The 18,616-nt window shown below is 38.9% G+C and overlaps 2 protein-coding genes across 2 annotated transcripts in view; one reads left to right on the plus strand and one right to left on the minus strand.

Moving 5' to 3' along the window:
- Positions 1 to 1,311: 1,311 nt before the first annotated feature.
- On the minus strand, positions 1,312 to 1,569 carry RB195_001756 (uncharacterized protein; the record flags this gene model as incomplete). The annotated part of the gene is made up of 1 exon (XM_064198683.1): positions 1,312 to 1,569. One exon carries the CDS (start codon positions 1,567 to 1,569, stop codon positions 1,312 to 1,314), a length of 258 nt encoding a protein of 85 aa, XP_064054564.1.
- A 3,726-nt stretch (positions 1,570 to 5,295) lies between these two features.
- The window catches only part of RB195_001757 (uncharacterized protein), a gene marked incomplete at both ends in the record, with an annotated part of 32,227 nt that continues 18,906 nt past the window's right edge, over positions 5,296 to 18,616 (plus strand). The window contains 2 exons of the mRNA XM_064198685.1: positions 5,296 to 5,321; positions 5,373 to 5,483. Of these exons, the coding sequence (XP_064054565.1) occupies positions 5,296 to 5,321; positions 5,373 to 5,483 (137 nt within the window). The remainder of the gene's footprint in view (positions 5,322 to 5,372; positions 5,484 to 18,616) is intronic.

The following is an 18,616-nucleotide window of genomic DNA, read 5'->3' on the forward strand; positions in this document are numbered from 1 at the left end:
TATTTCCTTCTTCAGCAAATCACTTTTATGTCTGTGAAAAAGTAATTAAATCAAAAATTAAGCAGAAAGCAATTTCAAATCTTCAACATCAGAATATTTCAACCTCTGTCAAACGATGTGCATCGTGAAAGCGAATTTTTTTTCTAAAATGGCTAATCTTCGTGGAAAAAGTGCTGAGCTGCGATGTCAATTCTTACTACCGCTGTGGAATCTTTTTTTGTCAAATCCTGAATGGAAATTCGCGAGAAATTTTTTTATTAACTTGAAATGACTGAAGACTTGAAACGGAACTTCCTATACGTTTTTCTTGAAGTCCTATATTTTTTCTCCATATTTTAAGTTCGAAAATATTACTCCTTAACTCTCTGAAAACTGATGACCTTAAAGAAAGAGAACTCTCCAAAGCACATATGGCGCTGAGCCTAAGATGATATTAAGCTACTTAGTCATACATAGTCATACTTTATTCTTCGATAAGTGGGACTTTTTGCTTTTGGACCACGCTTTTCCGCCCACATTTGCCCTGTTGGCGTAAGAATCACAAGAAATGCTTACATTTCGTCAACATTAACATTCTACGTAGATGATTAGTCGGGAGCGGGGATGCTTTTCCTGTCAGAAGCACGCATTTGTACGTGCCAACTTCCTAGTCATACTTTATTCTCGTTGTTCCTCTTTACTTCCTTCCATAACGAATAAATTTCTCGTAACAATAGTATCTGCATTTCGGAAGACTCTTATAGAGAATTTCAAGGAGATGCTTGAAAAATTATCATCCCAAAACATATTCTGGCTACTAGTGGGAAAATTCCTAAAGTTATCCGAACAATCTCAGAAATTGTTTAGCATGGAGTGTTATCAGGATGTGTCGGAGAAGTAAGACTGGAATGATCAAAATACGGTCTGAATAAGTCTCTATAGACAGGTAAACCAATCTACGAGTTCCCCATCGATTCTAGATACAGAAGCAAATGTTGTTCTCGTTTTCGCAACTTGTACTCCCAATAGTCTATTTTTAAAAATGAATTATCTGTGGATGGATGAAAAACTGTACATTTCTGATCTGTCCATGCGTGAGCTTCTCTTGGATCTGTTTTGTTTTTTGGGGTTACTTTCAAAATTCATTGCGATTCAGCGAGTTCAGACTAACTCTACGCGTTTCGATAATCCTATGAATTTCTACATAAGTTTTCAAATCGTCATTACGTTAAAAGGGATTTGAATATTGTTTGCTTAATAAATTTGGGAGCAGTTTATAAGTAGTGCGGATAGATCTGCGTACAGTGGTTGGTACGTTGTTACGCTGAGCAGTTAGCGGCGAATGTAACCAGCTGCCAAGTAATTACCCTTTTCCTGTTCTTGCTCCATATCCAGTTTTTGGAATTTTGGTATGAGCGCCACACTCTGAGCACTAATTTCTTTTTGCTCATCATTCGGTTGTGATAAAGCTACGACTATTTGTAGAATTAGGCGAGGAATATTCAAGAGTTTTTTTGTTATGAAAAACAACCCCAAGTAATTTGGAAACGGAATATTCAGCTCTTCACAACCCTCTGAACGATCATCCATTACCTGAAACCACTAAACGGTTATTCAGACGCTCCTTAGATCTATTTTTGTTTTTGTCGCTAATTACTATTTATCGATGAGTACATATTCGGCTTTTTTGGGTTTTGTTTCCGGATATCTATTTCCGGATATGTAATATCCTAGGGGATGATGACTTGTTCTGGATGAGGGAATTGAGAGGATATATTGCAAATGTTCTTACTTTCCAGGCTCTGACGAAGGCGACAACGCCGAAACGTTAGCCGTAATAAATTTTGTTAACAATCTTGGCTGTTTGATGTACATCCATCTTTTCTGAAACTTCGTTTTCCCGTCTCCTGACGTGTGTGACGGTGACGCTGACATTGACGCATTGCATACGAACAACAGATCCTTGCGTCAGTACAGGAATACTGATGCGATTCTTCGATAGCGATATTACACGTTGGATTCACATCACCTCACGAGAGTTGGAGAGATTGTCCGGGAGAAGTAGTTTCCTACTCTCCCTGATCGTTTTCATTCTTCTCCTTCTATTCATGACTTTCTTCCAGAGAGTTTTTTGTTCCTACGCAATGAAAATAGAACATTGATATCCAGTGTGTTATTGATATTCTCACCGTATCATTCAATGTCTTCACTATTTTTAACCCTGGAGTCATCTCATTCACCAGCGACACTTCCCTGTACTTGGTGAGAACTCGCATCTATGAGTTTGAGAGAGAAATTTCCAAGATTCTTACTTCCTAGTGCTCGTTTTCCTCTACACCTTTACCATAGACTTCTGCTTCCTTACTAGAACCCATTAAAAAATACTACGTCACCGAAGAGGAAAGAAATGCCATAGTTTAGTGAGGAAAGAGGATAGCAGGAATTTCTTTCTTGTGAGGCGTTCAGTGGAGCCAGTTAAAGGTTCCGTAGCCTGCATGATCGATCGAAGGTTCGAATCCGTTCTGGTGCTCACCAAGCCCTTTATCCCTCCGGGGTCGATAAATTGGTATCAGACATGTCTGGGAGGATAAAAATACTGACGTGACACATCGGCGAGCCTCCGCAAGTCATTGTAAACGCCAGTTACACGTTCGTCAACCTCAAACGATTCTGAATTGAAGTGGACGCGGTGGCGCATCCCGAGCGGACTGATTGGCGCCAGAAACCTTATCCTTCCACTACACTTTTTTTATCGGATCCATTCATATCTTCTACTCGCACATTGCGGTGGGCGTTCGTTCCAAAACATATGCTCACTTCGGAATTAGCTGATATTCCTTAGCTGTTTCTTCTTGATTTCTATAGTCCTAATCACAGCAATTGTTCCCGAAGTCATCGCCCCATCTCCACCACACGCTGCGTACTACGTGAACGTCTGCCGTTCCCCCTGAAAATCTGAATTTCTTGGAGATTTGAAAAGAACTCCCTAACCTCATCTTGTAAACCTTCCGATGTTTGTTCTTCCTTCTCCTCGTAAACAGCAACACTGGGTTTGGTGATGCTTATCTGAATCTCCCGAAAACAATCCCAAGTTGTCGTTTTTCGGTGGCTCGCAAGTTTTGAGTAGGACCCAGCGATCGTTCCCTGCTCTCATATACCGAAGCTAATACGACACAGTGCAAGGATATAACTCTTTTGGCAGCGCTTCCGTTAATTGAGATCTTTTTCAAGGATTGTCTGGGACATTTATGGATCTCTTCATAAATCACATGCTCTGGAATGAGGGGCGAAACGAGAATTTGGATGTATGACCTGTGATTGAATCTTTTTGAGAAAATTTGTCAGATTGGAGAAATTCGTTTTTGTTGCACTGTTACAACTTTAACCATGGTTCAGACTAAAGAGCTACGCTCAAGAGAGCTCGTTAAACCTGAGGCATTGCTATAATTTGTATTCGACAGGAGATATTAATGTTCACAATGCCCTTTAATGAAACTGTAGTGTTTTTCGTAAGAGTACTACTTTGATAATACTAGCTTCTTCCATAGGTGTTAAGGTGAAATAAAAAGTCTTTTTCCTGGATGCGCAGCGCTGTGACGTTGTCCTTTTCTCATTAAACACGTTCCTTTTCAAATCAATTCATTCCTTAACATATTCTAAAGTTAGAAAGGCAGGGACGAAACATGCCTTTTTTTGCAATTAATCTCATTCGTCATTATTTTTATTCTGGTCGTTGTAGATGTTCTCTACAGTAACCCCATATAGTTATTTAAGGCTTGTTTCGGTCTCATTTCGGCCACTAATCCTCACCCTCCCACACTGAGCGCTCCATGTTTGTTTTTCTTGTTCCAAATAAACAACGTCAGAGCGTTGGTATACAAACTAACTCATTCGTGAAGCTTCCAATTTCTCTAGAAGTTCCTCCGGAAAGATTTCTTTCGTTTTTCTACTGGTTTCTTTAGTTGCTGAGTAAATTTTGCATTGTTCAACATTTTACGTGTTTCAAGAGAGCAAAGTAATCGGTAGAGGTTTCTTTCGTCTCATTTTTGTTTCGGCTTCAAGTATCTTTCTAAATCTGGGTGTTTGCCCTCAGAAATTTCCTCTTTCGAAAATCTGTCTGATATATCAATATTTTACCGGTGGTACAGTGGCTTTCTCTTAATACAACTGGCTCTGACTAAATACCCCTGCACAAAAACTTTCGTGAGCATCCATTATTTTTGGAATAAAAGTTAGAGTTTTTCGAAGGTAAAGAGTTTACAAGTAAGTGTGTAGTCGGAGCTTTCTAGTCGGAGTATTTTTCTTCCAAGTGGTTTTTGCTTTCTATCTTCTTAATCTTTCTCTGTATTTTTATCCGTTCATGCGTGCACTATCATTTGATAGATGCATAAATAAATAGATAGATAAATAAGTAAATCGTATCCACATGAGGAGGACGCAGAGCTAAATGTTTCTGCGACGACTGCGTTCTTTCACTATTTATTGCCTAGCGAATCTGAGTAAAGACGCTCCAAAGCATAGTAATCCTCTCAAACTCGTGTTGCAGCTCAAAACGTGACATTCACTCCTTTAGTCTCATCTTATGATGGAAAGTTGGGTTGTATCATCGATTTCCTCTCTCTGTGAACTGCAAAATTTGCAGAACGCTTTGATTTCTCGCATATTTCTAGTTCAGAACGTTCTGGATTGGGGAAAAGGTCTTGGAGAGGTGTTTTCATCTTCTCTCAGACCAGAACGACCTAATTTCGCACTAGTTGTGAGTAGGATAGGTTACAAATGCTCCTTCCATTTTGAAAAAAAATCGGGCAGCAATCCTGCTTCGATTTTGGCTCGGTGTTTTTTTTTCTTTTTGGCAGAGCTTGGGTGTGTGAGTAAACTAATTAATAAATATATGTGCATGACATCAGAAGACGATTGTCAGAAATATTGTTAGGCCAAAACCTAAGCTCATATGTGGATTTGGAAGAATTCCAAGAACTCCGTGCGGGTCTCGGAGAACGACAATATGTGGCCTTTACGAGAATCTGGCAACCGATATGTCCAAGTTGAGTCGCAGAGTAACTCGTTGGTTACTTATAATCAATCAGCTTTGACTAAACACTCTGTAGAAATGGCAGAAAATACAACCACACATTTTTGTATTTCCAAGAACTTCCAACTCATCAAATCCTGAAATTCTCCGTCTATATCCTATCCAAATCAACTCTTTCCCCAAATGACTTTCCTTTCTCAAAACTTCCTGTTTATTTAGACTCAGTGTTTCTAGCAGCTTTCATTCTCGACTCAGTAATAAATCGGAAAACTCGTCCGCGTTTAATGTTTGAGATAGGGCCCGTCACTTCGTAAGTATTCATGCAATTTTTGGCATATCTTTTCAATATTCCCGGATTCAGGGGCTGTTTCCGTTCGACTACGATCCAAACAAAGCCACTGCGCTTATTTTTTGTAATTCACGCAGACACGACGTTCTTCCTCTCGTTCGAACGACGACGGCGACATCCCAGGTAAGTATAAACATTTGGTTGCACTCTGCTTGTGAGTCGGACAACTCTTCATTCATCCACTTTCATTTTGCTAGATCTTTTTTTTCAATAGATTAGAGCCATCCATTCCATCTGATTTCTGTTGAACTTCCTTTCATCATTTTTTAAAAATATCATTGTGAATTTCATACAAAGTGTAAAGGACACGGAGGGTAAAGGAGGAGCAGAAGTTTTGGAGACAAAGTGAATGACCACAAAAGACAAAAATCAACAGAAGGAATTAAAGTCGAAGCAGCACATGAGAAGTCCGTGTGGAGGTTTCTCACCAATTCGGCCTCCCCCGCCCAAAAAAACTGCCTTTTATAAGTCCCACATTTAAGGCGCGTGTGCTTTCTCAGCGATGGGAATGCAATGCGGATACAGTTTTTTCTGTTCAGTGCTATCTGAGACAATTGTACTTTGGGGAACGGTGGACCAGGGTTTCTCCAATATCCCGAACTCATTTCACCACAACCGAGCAGCTCCTAGGCTCTCTATGAGTATTCCAAAGATTTTAGTCTACGTTCTCCATCGTTTCCATGCTATTTCAACTTCATTTCAGGAATAATTAGATTTTTTTCTAGATCATCTAACGTTTAGAATTTGACTTTTACCGCAGTAAAATAAAAATAATGAAATATTCGCTTTCCTTGTCTAAGAGTCCTTGTAAACATAGGTTAAGAGGGTATAGAATCTATCTGTACTTTTTCTAATTCTTTAAATTAAATTTTTTGCTGCTTTTATTTTCAAATTCTATAAAAAAATTTTACAGAAAAAACATGTCTGTTTATGTAGTTTTGAGTTTGCCGTCTTTATAATTTCTCCATAGAAATAATCTCAGTTCTTTGGATTCCCTCCTTTTTTCTTTGAGTGACATTGGAATTCACTTAGCTGACCAGAAATCTTGACAAAACATCTCCTAGCAACAGTAGAGGAACGGCGGTCTGCGAAGCATTGTCGTAAAGCGATATTAGTGAACCCGTGGGTATATTTATGACCTGACTAATGCTACTTTATCTCAACAAATTGTTTAAATTTTTCAGTACTCGGCGAGCTTTGATCGTTGGCCTTTAACATCACTGCATCACGACTGTATTTACGTTCCTTCACATTTTGCCATTTTGCCATCAAAAATTCGAGAAAAGCGCTGGAAGGCAGCCCAAATAAAAAAGAAATAAAAGTCCTGGTCTCCTGCTAAAAACTACAAAACGACTCAGTTCCAAATTCCAGTCCAAGGACTGCACGTATTTCCGTGCTATTTTATCAAAGAATCTAATTTAGTGACATTTTCCTCTGCCCTTCTCGATATTTCAAAAAGTACAGCACACAAATAAATCTTAAGTGCATCGTATCGCTCCCTTACTACTATTTCAAGAAAAGTTTTACCACGATGGCATCACAGTCGTTCCTCCTCTTCCGGGAAATTTATAGTTTTTTTTAATAAACGCAGCAGTAACGCCAGCTGCGCTACTTCCTAATGTCAGCTCGTTGGTCATCGCCGAGTTGATGAGAGGCTAAGAACGATTGGTATCCTCATCCACGCAGCCACGTAACTCCACTGAAGTTCCATCAAAACCTCCCGTTAATAGGCTGCAGCTGTACTTTGCCGCCACAGACACGATTTCGATCTACATTGGACATGGCCACTCCATTTTCATTCAATATTGATGCGATCATTTCAATTTCCTATTGATGTAACAACTGAATCATCGATATAAGCAAATGTTGGAAATGAAACCGCTACCGCCAACTACGGTCGAGCGTAACTTTGTTGTTTTGTTTAGATAAAAGAGATTTTTCGCCGATTTTTACTCACTTCCCTTCTTTTTTTCCGCCCTTAACTTGCCCGAACATTCGATCTTCGACCTATGGAAGCCGCGTATACAGAACACTTCTGAAGAGAAATATTTCAAAAGTGCACGTTATATGCAAAGTATGCATCAATGATGCAAAAGGAAGAAAAAGATTATCGGAAAAATAATCAATATGAGAAAATCTTTCGTTCAAAAAAGAAGTATAATTGACTTAATCTGTTCTCGGAATCTGATTCCTTCTTTGTCTATTTCAAATCCATGAAGGATTAACTTCTTCCTCCAAACTAGTAAACATTGTTGCTCAGCGTAGTTTCTTACCACCCTACAATTTTCGGTCATAAGCTAGGTTTTTTCTGAAGAGATCACTTACATTGGGTTTTCTTTTTCTTTTTTTCTTACTTACTTCCCCATTGGGTTTCCTTTTCGTACCTACAGTCCTACTCATTTCATTGGTTCCTTCGAATGAAGTAAAAATGAGGAGGCCAAATGAATGTCCGCATGTAAAAAGTGGAACTATTTCCGAAAAATGAGTTGAATAATCACGAAAGAAGGAAACGTATGACTTTTGCGTTAATAATTTTATTCTACAAAGGAACAGTAAATCCTTGTTCCCTCGCCGCCTCAGCTTTAGAGTTCTACATAACTTTGGTGGCTGATTTCTATATGTTCGTCCTTTGCGGACGATGTTTCTTCATGACGGCGATCTAATTTAGCTTATTTTATAGAAGTAGAAAATATTTTCTCCGCTTCAAAGTGGAATTTCTCCAATGCGTTTAATTTTTTCGAGATCAAAATTTTTAGCTTTAATGGTCTTCCGCATTTTGCCCCTAAACTTTATGCTGATTTGATGCAAATGTGTATAGATATATGAGTGGCTTTTTCCACTTATGAGTATTTGGAATTTAAAAAAAGTCATTCTGGTGATCCCCTAATTCTGAGTAAATCAATTAAGTTCAAGCTCATTTCGAAGTTGCTGAGTTCTGAGGCGAGAAATACTCCACGACTGCTCGAAAAACACTCGAAAACTTCCGCATTCTGCGTAATTTGCTCTAATGTCCGTAAATAGCTGAGCTGGCCGATGCGACACTTGTTTTCCTTGAGTCTAGTCTCTGTTTCCATGAGTGGAAACCTGTTCTATTCGTGATTTCGATTTCTCAAAAATTCTCCAGTTATTTGATTCTACAGAAAATTTCTTTTCAAATAATAAAAATTCACGTTCAGATTATTCCTGATAATGCTGAAAGCTGTTTTTCGTTCTGCGATGTTCATGTTATTCATTAAGTTCTAAAAGGATGGGGGAATTTTTGATAGAATGTTTTTTTGTTTTATATGTACGTGGTTTATCTCCAGTACCGTTCTGTACAGTGAAGAAAAGGCGAAATTTGTACGGTAAAGAACGAAATGCGATGGAAAAGAAATGAAAAAGGAAAAAAAAATGATCCCATCAAATAGCCTTTTTAGCTGAATCTAATCATTGCTCAGAGTAATTCATTCGGCACCATTACCGCCATTTTCTCGCTCGCCCACGCGAATCCTTGAATCCTTGAACACAACAGGGCCTATCCTTCTATGATGCATTGTAATTTAGTTTCTTTATGAGTCTCCTTTGATTATTCTTGGTTGTCATTTCGTTTATTTTTCGCTTTTCGTTCTCCTACGCGCTCTCACGTCCCTGAACGCACAAGGGTGGTTCTATGGGCTGTTGTATTCCACTCCCTCCATTCTCTTATTGTTCTTCGTCAGCTGTCCTTTTATTTCTTGCTATTTTATGTTACTCCATGTATGTTTTTAATGTCCTTCTATAAGGTGACATGGACCTCTTCGTGCTTTCATTCGTTAAGGATATGAATAATTTTCATGTCCAATTTTCTGTTGAGGGGCGTGAAATAGCGAAGGTAAGGAAACGATTCTTTTCTTGTACCAAGACTTTTGTTTAGTGGGATTTTGTTCTTCGATTTTGCTTGATTTCTTTTTTAACGTCAAGAATGGCGGCAACCATCAACCCCAATTATCCTTTTTTGTGTTGGACCTCATCAAATGGGGCAAAGACTTCCAGAATACGTCAAGATAATCGAAAAAAGATTTTTACGAGGGAAAAAAGGAGAAATGATAATAGCAGCGTTTCTCAGCTATTGCTTACCTTTAGGATGGAATTATTTTCGTCTGTGATCTCCTCGGAATATTCATGTAAATAAGGTAAAAAAAAGTTTTCGTACGGCTGGGAATCTCACTTTTTCATTTTTGAATGACAAAAGTAAAACTCTCGTTCATTTCAATAAAAGGACTATTTAGAATTAGGTTTCGCCATGATGAGGTCGTAATCGAATTCCTTGATTCAGTTGCTGTTATTGCTAGTTATTGATATCCATTAGAACCAGTAATGAATCTAATCTATCTAAAGAAAAAAAAGGGAATGTTCACACCTCATTGTTGTTGACCCAGTTCTTTCGCAAATGGTTACTTTACGTTTAAATGTACGTACAAAAAAATTGTGAATAGGTTTTGGGTTGTTTTTTTTTCTTTGGTAGCTTCATAAATAAGCAGGCAGCACGTAGCCTTTACTCTATGTTCCTTTTTATTTTTTCTTGGTTTTTTCTCCTCTTTTGGAAAAAGCTTTCATATTTTCTCTTTTTTGGAAAGATTCTAACAATTTTCTGTTTTGGAATTCGTTTTTCTTTTCCTGGAAAAATTTCCACACGATCAGAAACGTTTAAGGAAAAAACTGTAACTGAACCACAGAGGTAATAAAGGTTGGAACATCTTTTTACTTTTATAAGAAAACTTGTGGAAGAAAATTTTGTTCGAATGTAAATGAGATGAGAGATGTTTTTTATAACAAAAAAAGTGTGTTATCGAAAAATTTGAAGCATTTCGCCGCAGAAAGAAAAAAAGAAAAGAAAAAACACTCAGACAAAATAAATTTATTTCTCAATGGAGAGGTCCAAAAGCTCCACATCATAATCTTAAGGGCATCACCCCACGAATCTGAGGGGTATGGATTTCCGGTGGAGTATTCGTATACGGGATCGTTGATTATGGAGAGAAGAGTGATTCCGTCCATTTCTTCCTAATTGCCGTGAAAAACGGTCCGGAAGATACGGCTTCGAGCGTTCCGGCGCGCTATTTTCTACAAGGAGTTCGATTGGAGCGCGCCAGTCCTGTGCACGCGCCGCATATTCTGGGCTGTTTTTTTTACGGCAGTTGGGAAGAAGTGGACGGAATCACCCCCCTCTCCATAATCTACGACCCCGAATACTCCATCTGAAATCCGTACCACCTCAGATTCAGGGGTGATGCCTTTAAGGATTACCATCAGTAGGGGAATGGAATAAAATTAACTGTATCCTCTGTTCCACCTATACAATCATCTTTTCAGCTAGGTTATTGCACTTTTGTGATGTTCTTGTTTTCGCAGTATCAATATATATATATATATATATATATATTGATGAAGGGCGGGCGTAGCCCAGTCGGTTAGAGGTTCTGTCGGCCTGCACGATCGATCGGAGGTTCGAATCCCCGCTCACCAAGTTCCTCATCGCTTCGGGGTCGATAAATCGCTGGTCACTGGATAGGAAAATTAAACGCTCGTAAACCTCAAACGATTCTGAATTGAAGCGAACAGCGAACAAACCCAAGCAGATTGGTTAACGCCAGAAACTTCATCCTTTATCCTTTACATATTAGTGAAGATTGTCGACCAAAAGTTCTTCAACGTGCAGGATTGTTTTGTTCCTTTTTTGAGAGGTGGAAGACAATTTTACTTCCACATTTTTCCGATGATGATTTTAATGGTGAAAGTGTACCTCGGCTATTTCATAACTAATAGGGGAAGTAAATCAATAAGTAAGGTGATAGTCCAGAGGTAATATGCAAAAATGCGGGTCCACCTTCTGCGAATCATATTTCCAGCCTCCCGCACCCCAAGTCAGTTTTATTTACACTTTACATGTTTTTTTAATTTTATTTGTGTCTATTTTAATTTTTTATTTCCATTTCCCTGAAGAGAAGGAACTTACTTTTCCTCTGATAGGGATAGAAGACATCAAAAACGAAAATAGTTGTCACAGCAGAATCAACAACAATAAAGGCAAAAAAACATTACAGAAAAAATTGATAACAAAAGTAAAGAGTGATGAAAATGTTGATAAAATAAGAAATAAACGATCTCTGCTCTTCTGATATCTATTATTATAATATTTTCAAAGACATAAACTATTTAATTTCTGAAAAGTTGTCAGACCTGTTTTGTTGTTGTAAGTTAGTTTTGGAAACAGTTTTCTATTACTTTAGACTCTCGGACTCTCACATTTCGGAAATGACAAATGTGTAAAAGACTAGGACTAAATAAATTTTTTATCTTTTTTAGACTTAGTCATGCATGTTCGTCTATTTTTAAAAATTGTTCTAGTTGCGTAGTTCTTTATGTTTTATCCTTTTTAACATCTTTTTCTCTTCTCCATTTGAATTCCTTTTTTAGGATCTGCTGACAAAAAGACCCTTCTTTTCATTTTGCTCTAGAACAGACCGTTACTATTCCACGTTACAAAAACGTCCTTGTTTTCCCTTTATTTCGTCTACCCTATCAATCATCAACTATTGGATGCTATTTTCGCTATTAGTTTTGAACTGCCTATCTGAAAAAGAGTCCAGAGCGGCTACTTTATTCAACCACTCTCTTCTTCTTATCATTTTATTTGTCAATTCGTTGAATGCTGTTGTGCTTTAATAAGCACCTTACACCTAATTTTTTCTATTCAATTTCTAAGGCATGCACCTCTGAGTTCTGAGGATATTAGGCGTTGGATTTCAAAACTTTCACCGTTATTGGATGTTTAGTTCCCTAAAACAACCTGGAGCGAATAATACACCGTAAAACGAACTTTAAAAGAAATCCACAAAGAAAAACACATAAGAAGATCAAACACGCGTAAATCAGCTCCTTTTGAGGGAGACACTAAGTAGATTCCTCATAAAATCTAAGCTCTCTTGCTCTGAAATTAAGCGAAAACATAATGAACCAGAACCCTTAAACTATTCTCGTCCGATCAATAACTATTGTTTCTTTTTGTCAACAACTGCGGTAAGGGAACGAGTTCTCAAGTGTTCTTAAGCTATTTGCGATGATTCGCTCGTTTGACATTTCCAGGGAGGGGGTAGGGGTGAGACTCGAATCGAAAGGAGGCACGCAGCTCTTCGTCATGCGCACTTGTTGTGCTGTTGATCAACATGAAGTTGTCAGTGCGATTGGGGAGGCGCAGTCACGAACATAGCGACTGTCTTATCAACGATGTCTCTTCGATCATTCCCTAAGGTTGTTTTCGATGTTGAATTTCCCTGAAATCCTTTACACGCCACGGATCATTTCTCACCGTTGATCGATCTGATTTCAGCGTCGTACATTATCGCAACCTCTACAGTACACCTGCACTTTCGGGCTTTTCCCACACACGAAGTCAAATTTCCACTAATGGGTCTCAGTACTTCTTAGACTTCAAATAGCTCAGATCTCAGCTGACGTAAGCAGCCTATCCATGACCAACGGAGTTGCCCTTCCGTCGTAACGACCTTCTTTTTCCCCTAAAAGTACTATTAGAACGTTCGCTTAGGTTCCTGGAAATCCTCTTTTTTCCCTCCGATTCACTTTTTATTTCTCCTTCTTTCCAAAGAACGCCAGCACGAGCTGACATGAGCTTTCAATTATATCCATGTATGTTTCTTGTTTTCAAGCGCCTACTCCTCCGTATAATGAGGCAGACGTCATCATCTCCAACGTTGTCAACATCTCCGGATTCAAGGGACGAACTATTCATAAATGCGTTGCTAAGTTTCATGATCTCGCAATATTAATACTCCATCAACGGGTTTATGATTTATTACTGTTCATGTAGTTTCGCTTGCGTGAATGAAGGAGGAGGGAAGAAGAAGAGGAGGAGCTGATTTAGAAAGACGTAAGAGATTTATGCTCTGGATGTGAGAGATCATCAAGCGTCGGATGTTGCACTAAGGACACTGCATCAACCGGTTGCGTCAATTATTTCAAGTCAAAAATGCAAGAAAATGCAAGAAAATAGATTCGTCACTTTGTATTCATATATTATGTTGAATTCATCATTCTTTATTTATCTAATTGTTCAAATAGTATTAATAATTTGAAATAGTTAACTCTGGCGTCCTCATTACTCTGCATCCTAATTTTGCTTTAATTGTGTATTTCTTGGACCAAAACGAAAAAAAAACCACGAGCGCTTAATCTCTAAGGCAATAGGGTCCCAGAAGTTTGCAAATGATAAAATATAAACCCTTGCGCTTTCTACTACTAGCAATCATGGTAAAGATTGTTTTAGCTCCATCAATTCAAATATTTTTCGTTTTGTTTGTTTTTTTTTCAAACGTTTGTTATTTCTCTTTATTTCTCTTTCCTTACATGTGCACGATTCTTCCTAGTAACATTATAATTTTGTATTCCTTATTTTTGTGAACAATCCCAAAATTTCTCAATTGCTATCCTACTCGTTTAGTTTTTTTAACTCATTCCAGTCTTTTCATCTTCATGTCGGCGTCTTAAGAGACGTCCAGTTCCGTCTTTCTCTTCGATTTTTTTTCAATTCATCGTAGCATAACAGTAATTTCCCAGGATTCTGTTGTTCTGGAAGTAAAAAACGTTGGACAAATGTATTTGAAGGACTTTCTCATATACTATTTCTCATATATTTCTCATATTCAATAGCTACTAGTTGGAAAAAAAAACGTTGGACAAATGTATTTGAAGGACTTTCTCATATACTATTTCTCATATATTTCTCATATTCAATAGCTACTAGTTGTTAAATATGGTGAAATCATGGCGATTACTCTCTCAAATTCGTCACTCCTAATCTTCTCGAATCTCATTAGGACCTCCACTATCTTTTCAAGGTTCCGAACTATAATGTAGCACAACACACATGTACAAAACATGCAGTGGAATTTCTCGAGAAAACTGATAATAGCGGTTTTTTGGAAGAAAACTGACTTTTGTTGGAGCTGAGCTCAGATTTTCAGGTGAAAAAAACTTCGATTATGAACTAGAAAACCGGATGAGTCCCGCATAGAAGCCGAAATAGGTCCCAGTTTTTTTTTGTGGAAATCTCCAGTTTTGCTCTTCGTGATAGTCCTATGCCTTGTTTCTCATATAGAGCGGTGCTCAGCTGGCTTCCCCGGCAAACATTTGTTTTCAACAACAAAAGGGATATGGTGGGGAGGGTCAACAAACTCCAGACTCTTATGTGAAGCGTCGGCGCGGCTATCCCCCGCATCACCGTCTTCACCACTCCATCGAAGCGTTTACTGCTGTAACGCACTTTATGCTCACAGCTTGGAAGTATTGTAATTACTTTTTTTTGCTGGACACAGTAGAATCCTTTTTAAACACCCATGATTTTTTCATGCAGCCCGTTTACTTGCTTGGCTAATCGGCTTACGCGCTCTCTTAAGTTAGTCTGCGCTAGAATTCGGGGAACTGTCAAATCAGAAGTCAGGGAAAATGTCACATATGCGCTGACGTACTTCACGTTCGGTAAATGTAGTGGGGAAGTTTGGAAATGCTTTGAAAGACCTACAATTTCTATGAATCTGTGCTTAGTTGAGTCCATAAAAGCCTTTAAAAACAAGGATAGAGACTAAAAAATTAAGAAGGATGGATCGATGGATTTCTCCTTCCCTAGGCGGTCCATCTTAAGATTATCCTCCTCAGTAAGGAGAGGAGGCTGGTCCAGACTGAAATAGATAAAAACGGCCAAATAGTAAAGATAGTGAAAGATTTGTGAGGAGTAACTAAAAGGAAACAAAGAATAGCTGCAAATGATGGGTGTAGGAGATCCCGTCTTACAAACATCCCCTTATCCAGACCTTGGTCCCGTATACTTCCCATGACCTCTCACAGCAATAGTATCGCCTTCAGGATCAATTTATCTTCCCGTTGGGTATAATCTGAGACGAGAACGGCCCGGCTAAACTGTCGATTAGCTAATTGAATGACCCTTAAGGAACCTATAGGACTACTCGGCGACAATTGCGGGAGAATTAGTGTATGAGAAAAATAGCAGGACAATCACCAACAGCTGCACACTAATTCTTCTCCTCGTTTTCACGTATTTTTACACTAGAAATTCTCCGGCTGGTGTCAGACTGCTCCTTTGCTGACTTCCATCAGCTGAAAAAAATTGGGACATCTCCCCCGATGATGACTTTCAGACAAGGATTTAAAAGGTCAGCTTAGAGTAGAACTTTCCAATGGGTCTTTTTTTCAAGTTTCAAAATTCTGCTATTTTTTCCTTATATACCTTCTTGAGGTGCGCATCAGGAGGCACCCACAGCGGCTGTCAGAATATATCCTTGGGGATGCGTGCGTGTCGATGATTACGCTGCGCTGCGGTCAGTAACGACAATAGACCTGCGCATGCAAGATGCTCCGCCCATCTACTTTCTACAGCTGAGCCGAGGAAGACTGATTAAAGGTCCAAGAACTCCTGAATGCGATGATGACCGTTGCAATCCGCGTAGATGGTGGACATGAGCATGGAGTGATGTGCAAAACTCAAGAGATAGCATACTTCTTATCGGATTCAAAGTTTGAGAAGCTTTGAGCTTGGTTTTATTTGTTCTTGCAATCCTATTCGTAATCGGCTTATTTTTCTAACAGTAGGTATTATTCTCGCACCCTTCTAAACATGGTTTGTTTCAGTTTACTTGTTTTTTATTTGTTTTAGTTTGTGTTAGATTATTTTGTTGGTGTTCAACTGATTGTTGATGCCATCAGTCGTCCTGGCAAGTGCGAAAACTGTCTTGCCCAATATCCCTGCAGACATATCCTGCGGATGAGACCCTATATAGCTGGTATGTAGTCTTCTCCGTGACAAAGTAACAGTAACTGCATAATCGTCAGTCAGCGATTGCTTCCCGCCATATCGATTTCTTAAACACGGAAAAATATGAAGTGGTACGTACACAAGTGTATATGCAGAGATCGCCAACTAACAAGGATACAAAATGAAGCCAAATTTTTAGTCGGACAGAAAGATATAAATCGTAACTATTAGAATATATGCTATAAATACAGCTGGTATGTAGTTTTCTCCGTAACAAAGTAACGGTATTTACTCGCCCAATTCATACAGAGCAAGCTTTGAAATATGTCAATCAGTTCGATCTCAAAATGCAGCCTATACTCACCCTTACGAACTTTATTTGCCTCACCGAACTATGAAAGCAGTAGGGTGAGTATCTCACGTCACGTAGCTCTATATTGGGTGTGACTTTAAACAAGATCAGCGGAGGTCACAGCTAACATCGCATTTCGTTGAATCCCTAATAAATAAGTTGGTAATAAAAATAAATAAATAGTGCATTCTGTTATTCCACCATTTTCCGTCATTCTTGAAAGTAAACGCATTTCCCGTCATTTTATCGGGCAATCTTCATTTACAAACGGTTTTCTCATTGTGGAGCTCATGTTTTACCATTTCATTTCCTTATAAGCTCGTTTTGTCAAGGTATCCAGGTAGAGATATCTTGCAGGCCTTCTGTGTTAAGGGTGGGCGGGGCCTCAGGATGGACAGTGCGCATGGACAGCGGCGACCGCCGCTGCAGTCACACCCTTCTCCTTTTAGACTATTTCTTTTCAGCAATTCTACAACTGCATCACAGTTTGCTTTCTGAATCCACATCGTCTTCTCGAACTCTAGCGTCTTCTGTTCTTGAGTTCCACTGGTTAGGGAGAATATTTGACATTGAAAACATGATGCAATACGGTTTTTCTTTATTTCTACTGTGATCACTGCAGATTTTTTTATTGGAGCCAACTTAAAGGCAGCATACCACAAATCTGGGGTGGCACGGATTTCAGGTGATGTATCCTTATACGGGGTCGTAGATTATGGAGACCGGGATGGTTCCGCTTATCTCCCCCTGAATCACTGCAAACAGCCGGCCCCTGAATGCTGTTTTGTACGATGCTTTCTACTGCAGCGCGCCACCCTTGCATGCGTAGCGTCCCTTACTGCCTATCAGGGCAGTCCCAATTGATTTTCGACGAATCGCAGGGCGGGGGCGGCGCAAGGGGTGGAGCGTTGCAATAGAGGGTGTCGTTCAAAACTGCATTCTGTAGGCGGGGCGGCTGTTTGCAGTGATGCAGGGAGAGATGAGCGGAATTACCCCCGTCTCCATAATCTACGACCCCGTATACGGATACTCCACCTGAAATCCGCACCACCTCAAATTCGTGGTATGCTGCCTTTAAAGAACGCTCCTTTCTCCCTCGCTTTCTTTCTTTTTTCTTCCGCACATTTCATGTGGTTAATGGGAAAAAAGAACTCTTTTGTGAAAAGTTGTAGGATCACTAGTGAGAACGTTCAGTTTTTCAGCTCAAATATCTTTTCTTTTGGCTGGAAGAACTTCGAAAATATTTTACAGTAGAAGGAAACTGACGATTACGGTGGAACTGAAGTGTTAAGTTTAGAACTAGATGTTCAAGTGTGTATTTTAAGGAGGTTTCTGCACAGAAAACCTTACATCCAAGGAAGTTCATGGTTAAAAGGAAAAATTGTGGTATGTTGCCGTCATTCGTCTTTGTTTTTCCTCGTAGAATTAAGCGCATACGATCTCTCTTCTACAACTCCGAACATCTTACGATATTTGTCTGTCCCAATATCTTTTTCGTCCTGTGCCCCCGGCTGTTGTCCGGAAGCGTCCAGAATAATAAAATTAAAAACCTCCGGAATATTAGTCATGGTCATTCGTCAGATGACATGTTTTTAAATCAAAATAAAAGTATCAAAGGGACAAATTTTGATTCCTCATATCAAGACGGCAGCAATTTTTCTCAGCAACCGAACAAATCGGGACCCTAGTGATAGCCTGTGAAATGTCTTTTTAAGTCATCATATTTTCTACACCTTTAAATTATGGCATGCTTTCTTCCACTTTTAGTCACGAAGTCAGAAGAGGATTAATAAATACAAATATAAATGCAACCATTGGAATTTCACATAATAAAATGAATATTAATGTGAAATTCTGTGAGCCATTCGTTAGAGAAGGAAATGCTCGCTTAAAATGACATCTCCTCCTTTTCTCTTCTATCAAGAATCTTTCCCTTAATATATATGGTCCATAGATTGGGTTTCTTACGAATATTACGTATTTTATGCAAGAATTTTCAAATAGAAATTAAATTTTACCCTTTACAGCCACTCGCTTTACATTTAAATTTACATTTTATTTCTACATTTCGGAGTATTTGGTCACAAATTTGTAGTGCCC

This window comes from Necator americanus, chromosome IV (assembly GCF_031761385.1).
Source record: "Necator americanus strain Aroian chromosome IV, whole genome shotgun sequence".
NCBI lineage: Eukaryota > Metazoa > Nematoda > Chromadorea > Rhabditida > Ancylostomatidae > Necator > Necator americanus.